This window comes from Lolium rigidum, chromosome 1 (genome assembly GCF_022539505.1).
Source record: "Lolium rigidum isolate FL_2022 chromosome 1, APGP_CSIRO_Lrig_0.1, whole genome shotgun sequence".
NCBI lineage: Eukaryota > Viridiplantae > Streptophyta > Magnoliopsida > Poales > Poaceae > Lolium > Lolium rigidum.
The window spans coordinates 176,355,863-176,362,719 of NC_061508.1; the positions used below are offsets into that span (position 1 = coordinate 176,355,863).

The 6,857-nt window shown below is 46.7% G+C and overlaps 1 protein-coding gene across 1 annotated transcript; it reads right to left on the reverse strand.

Moving 5' to 3' along the window:
* Positions 1 to 1,490: 1,490 nt before the first annotated feature.
* Positions 1,491 to 5,674, reverse strand: LOC124685319 (GMP synthase [glutamine-hydrolyzing]). Its single transcript, XM_047219667.1, has 6 exons — positions 5,077 to 5,674; positions 3,898 to 4,148; positions 3,448 to 3,823; positions 3,142 to 3,273; positions 2,879 to 3,054; positions 1,491 to 1,792 (listed from the first exon to the last, which is right to left on the reverse strand). The coding sequence occupies exons 1-6, from the start codon at positions 5,650 to 5,652 to the stop codon at positions 1,669 to 1,671; spliced, it is 1,635 nt and encodes a 544-aa protein (XP_047075623.1). The 5' UTR covers positions 5,653 to 5,674; the 3' UTR covers positions 1,491 to 1,668.
* Positions 5,675 to 6,857: the final 1,183 nt, after the last annotated feature.

The window sequence follows — 6,857 nt, forward strand, 5'->3', positions numbered from 1 at the left end:
GATTTATCTTTCGCACTTGTGATTCTACCGCTGTCTCTCACACGTGTGACTCCATAGATGGTATATCGGTCTTTCTCTCGGGGATTCTACCTCGTGTCTCTCCTTGAGGGATTCTATCGTGATAGTGGTTCGGGCTATCGGGAGTAAACCGGAATTATATCGGGTTGTGTTGCGTGCGTTCGCGTGTGTTCATCGTGTTCTTCGTCGTGTTCTTCGTGTTCTTCCTCTCCCCCGCCTTTCCCTTGGTCAATTCGTGAGATCGGGCAACCCCCGTGGCCTTAGGCCGCATCATGCTTCCCCTTCAACAAAAATAAAATGGACGGGCAGGGGCGAAAGTTGCCTCATTTTTCATGAATACTTGCACAACTACAAAACCCTAGTTTCGTAAAAGGTTCCTACTTTGTCACCTTCCGATCGAAAACCAAAACCTTCCGTAAAATAGAGACCAAGAAGGTGGGAGTAGACCATCCATGGAGATGGCAAAAAAAGGGGTATGGGGGAGGAGGGTTGTAGCGAGATTGTGGCAGTGTAGGAACCTCGTGTGCATGTGCTTCATGGCCTTGTGCAGATCCATAACAAGACCAGCTTGTCCTCGACGTGTCAGCCATGATCTCCCTGCGGCAACCTGCTGGCAATAGCCCTCAAGCGCCTGCCACTAGCGTCTGGCGGCGGGAGGAAGAGGGAGGACAGGATAGCGACGAGGCGGCGGGAGGAGGGGAGGAAGAGCGAGGGAGGGTTTCGTCTCTAGGCCAAGGCTCGCATGGGTGTAGTGCGCCAAAACGGTACGAACGAGCGCACAGTCCAAAGCTTTCCTTTTTCAGCGTTGGCCCGCCCGACAGGAACTTGCCTTTTGGCGAGGGTCTGCTCGATCCAACCATCGGGTGCATAGTCGCTCGCTAAACAAACCCAAAATTAATATACGATCGGCTAGCAGCTCCTCATTTCTTCTTCTTTGCGACTAAAGGTCTACTGGATGCAATAGATCCAATTGATGGTGGCACATAAGAACCCCTAAATTCACCCAGCCCTTCTCACTTCGGGTTCATCAAGATAGGCTGGATAGTGGCACATCTCCCTTCCATTCGATGTCCAGAAAACTACAGCTTTCAAGCCTACGTGCGCAGGAGCGCACTTCTGTTTTCTACGCCGGGTCGATGTACAAAAAGAACCAAATATCATAGATTGTTCATGTCGTGAAAAATAACTTGTCAACGTGATAGATAGACTTCGTCTTACAGAAAAGATAAGAAAAGCAGGAAAGCGAAGCGGGAAGGGTCACAAAGAGCTTATTTTGGGCTCTGTTCCCGAGGCATACTCTTGTAGATAGAGAGGTGTCAGGCTAGCTTTCAAACAATGTCTGCAGAAAACAGTCAGCCCTAATATCCACTATGGTCGACCGTAAGGCCACCATGGTCAAGCTTAAATCCACATTGGAGACGCCCTTACATAAGGGGCACAACTCATAAGATAAGGCCGATCAAAAGGCTGAATGATTAGGAAGAGACATATTTTATGAATAGTTGCAAGTGCTGTTTCAAATCATCTTTCTAGACGAAGAAATATTCTAGAGCCCTAGACAGTAATCTAGTAAGTAACATATGCTGCAATTCACACGCCACTGTTGCAGCACCAGCGCATAACTTCAAATTCCCAGTCCGTTATTACGTCCTATTCCCACTCCACCGTGGCAGGTGGTTTTGATGTTATGTCCTGACAAACACGGTTAACGCCGCGCACATTATTGCAGATCTTCTTCACCACATCTACCAGGAACTGGCGTTCAAAATAATACCTGACAGAATTTAAATGAAAAAGGTAACAGCTGTGAAAATACGCAAGATAAGATCAATAAACTACAAGAGATATACTACCTAGATTTCACTGCATAAACACTGCTAGTCCACACTTGTTAAATGAGAGATCATATTTCTGTACGGTTCTAACACAATACGTAAGGGCCTAAAAAAATCCTATATTAAGTCCTTTACAAAATAATCAATGTTTTAGGTTTGTCCTAAGTTAAACTTCTCAAAGCTTGACCAAAATATAGTAAAGCATGTCAATATCCACAACATGAGATCTATGAAGTACTAAACAAAACATTGTATGTTTAATGTAATAAAACTAAATTTGTGTTTTAGATGTTGATATATTTGTCTATAAATTTGGTCAAACTTGAAGTAGATTTCACTACATAACAGAATCATGTGTCTACATCGATTATTTTGGGAAAGAGGGGAGTAGAATTTACCACATAATAGAAACATTTGTGGTCAACACATTTAGTGTATAGATACATCCAAATTTAGAAAAATCTAAGACAGATTTTTATGGATGGAGGGAGTAATATGCAAGGTCCTAAGAAAATCCTATATCATACTAGGTGAGTACGAAGGGCAACAGAGATGTGACTAATACATCAATACACATCTAAAATGCATGTTATTCAACAATTGATATAATGACCAAGATCATATGGGCAAGAGTTATGACTTGAGAGATTATCAATTTCGCTTTCCAGTTGTACCATCACAATAAAGCAACTCGGCAGACTGTTAACCGGATATTACAACATAGGATATTGATTTTAGGCTGGGCCACAAAAGCTAACAAGCAATGGATTGTAGGTGAATGCTAAACTGTCTCGTTGAAACTACTAGTATTCACAAAGTACTCAGGCAAGAACATAGCAACCAAAGGGTGAAGCACAAACATTGTTCCTGGGCGCTGGGCTCATTGGGAAACAGAACAGTAATTACAACTGCAGCTAAACATGGCACACGTACTTTGTGCACAGGGCCTAGAGTAACATTAGAGTATGTTTGCAATATAAAGCTGCAAAGAGAGGATGAAAGAGGTGAAGTTCAATGCAGCATACCAATCTGCAGTCATGCCATCCTCACTGGTAATTGCCCGTAAAGCAACAGCATGCGAGTGAGTTCTCTGGTCACCCTGGACCCCAACTGTTTGGACAGGCAAAAACACAGCAAAAGCTTGCCAAATTGTATCATAGAGGCCTGCATCTTTAATGGCTTGAACAAATATCTCATCTACCTGAAAGGCATGAACAGAGCAGTTCACAATTAACAACGTATATCAAAGATGATTCAGCAAATATCAAAAGGTTCAAAAAGCTCAAACCTGACGAAGAACCTCCAAAGCATTGCCTTCTGTAACATCACCTAGGATACGTACAGCAAGACCAGGCCCAGGAAATGGGTGTCGCTTTAAGAATGACTCTGGGACATTTAAGATACTTCCCAACTTCCGTACCTTTTGGAGGACATAAACTCAACAAATAAATAAGTAATATACGAACCAAAGGGCAGCAATTTCTAAGTTACGAGTGTATCTTTCCCTAGAGCATGTCAGATTATGAAAAGAGAAGTGTCAATAAAAACATGAAGCATAGATATATATATATGTGTGGTGTGTGTATATTAAGACCTCGTCCTTGAATAGGAGCTTCAGTGGTTCAATGAGCTTCAACTTCATGTCTACAGGAAGACCACCTACATTGTGATGGCTTTTGATGGTGTGGGAATGTGTCCTCCCACTGCCAGGAGGTGGGCATGATTCAATCACATCAGGGTATAATGTTCCTTGAACTAAATATTCAGGTCTTTTTCCTATCTTCTCTTCTAGCATCTGAGCAAATTTGTCAAAGACAGCTATGAATTCCCTGCCAATAATCTTCCTTTTCTCCTCTGGGTCTTTGACTCCTTTTAACTGGCTAAGAAATTGCTCTGAGGCATCAATACATGTTACGGGAAGGTGCAAGTCACTATCAAAGGTTAACATAACTCGTTCCTTCTCCTTGTATCTGCATATAAGGTCTAATGTCAGTTCACTGCACATTGATTCCGAACAAGACCATGCTGAAGAAACAGTTATTACCTTAATAGACCGTTGTCCACAAAAACACAGTGAAGCCTATCCCCTATCGCATTGTGAACAAGAGTGGCCGCAACTGTTGAATCAACTCCTCCAGATAACGCACAAATCACATGTTCATCAGAACGAACCATACTTTGGATGGTCTTAATTTCCTCATCCAGCACATCTTGCATCTTCCAGTCAGCTTTAATCCCGCAAACATCAAAAAGAAAGCGGCGCAGTGTTTCAATTCCTTGGGGCGAATGTGTCACCTTGCACAAGCAGAAGATTGGAAAGTTTATGCCAACGATACTAATGTATATAGTTTTATGAAGAAGTATGTGTACTTCCATACACACTACAAAGCAACCACATGACAGATATGATAATTTTGATAACAAAAACAATCTCGTAAATATAAAATCAATACTACACAAATCCCCCAAACATTAACTTAAGATTAAAAATATAGGCGCCCTACTCAACCATTGAATCATTCTCAGCCAAAAAGCAGACAAGTTACTCAACCATTGAATCAATCTATCAATCTATACCAAAAAACAGACAAGTTAGTGGACGATCAAACTTCTATTTTCCCTAGGAGAGTGCTAGAGGAAATACTGCACAACACAAAGTTCCCCACAGTTAGCACAAAATAGAATAAAAGGTTCATCTCTCATGTGGTGCACAAGCCCTTTTGCATGGCCAAGAGTGATTCTCACAACTTAATTGATACTTTAAACTGCGACGAGACGAACCAAGAAAGATGTCCACTTTTTACATCTAACACGTTCATCGATTTGCTGCATTGTATCCAACCTGTTCTATGGACTGAAACCATGTTCACAAATTCCAGTACTCCAGTACAAAAGATTCCAGCTAGAACCATAGAAATGACCAGATAGACATTGTATGTCAAGATTTTCCTTATATCTCTTATTATTCTAAGAAAAAATGCAATCCTCTAACTTTATCTCGAATCTCATATAACGAAGCAACTATTTCCTAGTCCAAAAACTCTATTAATGTATAGCTTAATATAGAAAATAACCAATCCATATTTCACTTTAAGGGAAAAAGTCACCTGCAATTCCAACAAAGGTAAGAAACGTAATAGACAGAATTTATATCTTAGTTTAAAACTTCAAATAGATCAGCATCTATCCAAAATGACAGAAGAAAATAGCAAGAGTCAGCTACCTCCGGGTGGTACTGTAGTCCATAATACCGCTTCTCCTGATGCTCGATGGCCGCAATCGCGCCCTGCACGCTGCGGGACACGACCTTGAACCCCTCAGGCAGTTTGACGACCTCGTCGCCATGACTCATCCACACCGACTGTCGCTTCCCTGCCTCCCCCTCACCATAAAGAGCTGAGGACCGCGTTGTTACCTCAACCTCCATATCGCCATACTCCTGCCGCTCGCCGGCCTCGACGGCGCCGCCGAGGGACTGCACGAGGAGCTGCATCCCGTAGCAGACGCCCAGAACGTGTGCACCTGCGTCGGCGGTGAAATCGAGGAATCCCTCGGGGAAGGAGGGCGCGCCCGGCGCGTGGACAGAGTGGGGTCCGCCGGAGAGTATGACAGCGCGGGGACGTAGCCCAGCAAGGGAGGAGAGCGGGGTGGTGCCGGAGACGCACAGGGAGAGGACTCCGAGCTGTCGGACGCGACGGGTAATGAGGTGGGTGTACTGCGATCCGAAGTCGAGGATGAGGACCAGGTTCTCGCCGGCGCCTGCGGAAATCGGGAGCGAGGAGGCAGAAGCGGAGCCCATAGCGGCGGTGGCGGCGGTGGCGGTGGCGGTGGCGGCGGCGGATGGGATTAGGGTTTAGAGAGTTTGAGGTTTATAAGAGTAGGAATGCCCCGTGAGCTCCTTCGTTTCAGATACGTGGGTCTAAGAGCATCTCCACTCGTGCCCCCGTCGAGGCCCCCGACGAGCGTTTTTTCCATCCGGACGGCGAAATTCGGCCCAGTCGCGCCCCCGGTTCCTCGTTTTCGTCCGGATTTGGCCCTTCATCCATCCGGCGAGCCCACGCCACCCCCGGCCCCCGGGAGCGCTCGGGGACTCCGGACGAGTGAAAAGCGGGGAAGGGCCCGATCCGTCGGTGACTCGACGCACGAACCCCACCGCCACGTCGCTCAAAATCTCCCCCACCCCTCGTATCTCTCTCGCCGCCGGCACCACCCCGCCGGCTTGTTGCCCGATTCCGCCGCCCCTCCTTCCCCACTGCCTATATTCCGCCGTCTTTCGACGACGGCCTATCTGGCTGCTCTTCCGCCGGCTCGCTTGCTCGTCGTCGCTCGCGGCTCGGGTTGCCTCGACCACGCCCGTCGGGTGTTCGTCCATTTGCCTCGCCGGCCATGGACTCGGACGAAGAGGAGGAGCGGATGTTCGTCGAGCTTATGCAAGAAGAGATGGCAGCGGCCGCCCAAGACGACGAGCACATGATGATCCTTGGTTGCTTGGCAAGCATGTACGCCGGACCGGCAACTCGTCGACGTGGTGGGTCGGCACGAGGTCGCCGGAAGTGCAAGCCGAGACAGCGAATGGAGGGCTACCGCATGTTGTACGCCGACTACTTCGCCGACAATCCATTGCACGGTGAGAGTGTTTTCCGGCGTCGTTTCGGGATGAGCAGAAAGCTATTTCGCAAATTGTGTATGCCATCCGCCACTTTGATCCCTACTTCGGATGCAAGGCGGATTGCACTGGTTTGGTTGGATTTTCGTCACCTGCGAAGTGCACGGTGGCTATGAGGATGCCGGCGTATGGAGCTCCCGGTGATACTGCAGATGACTATCTTCGGATGGCGGAGTCCACCGCCCTTGATTGTTTCTACCGGTTCGCGGGGCCGTCATAGCGGTGTTCGGGGACTATTACTTGAGATCACCCACTGTAGAAGACACTCGGAGGATCCTTGCAACAAATGAAGCTAGGGGTTTTCCGAGGATGCTTGGAAGCATTGATCGCATGCATTG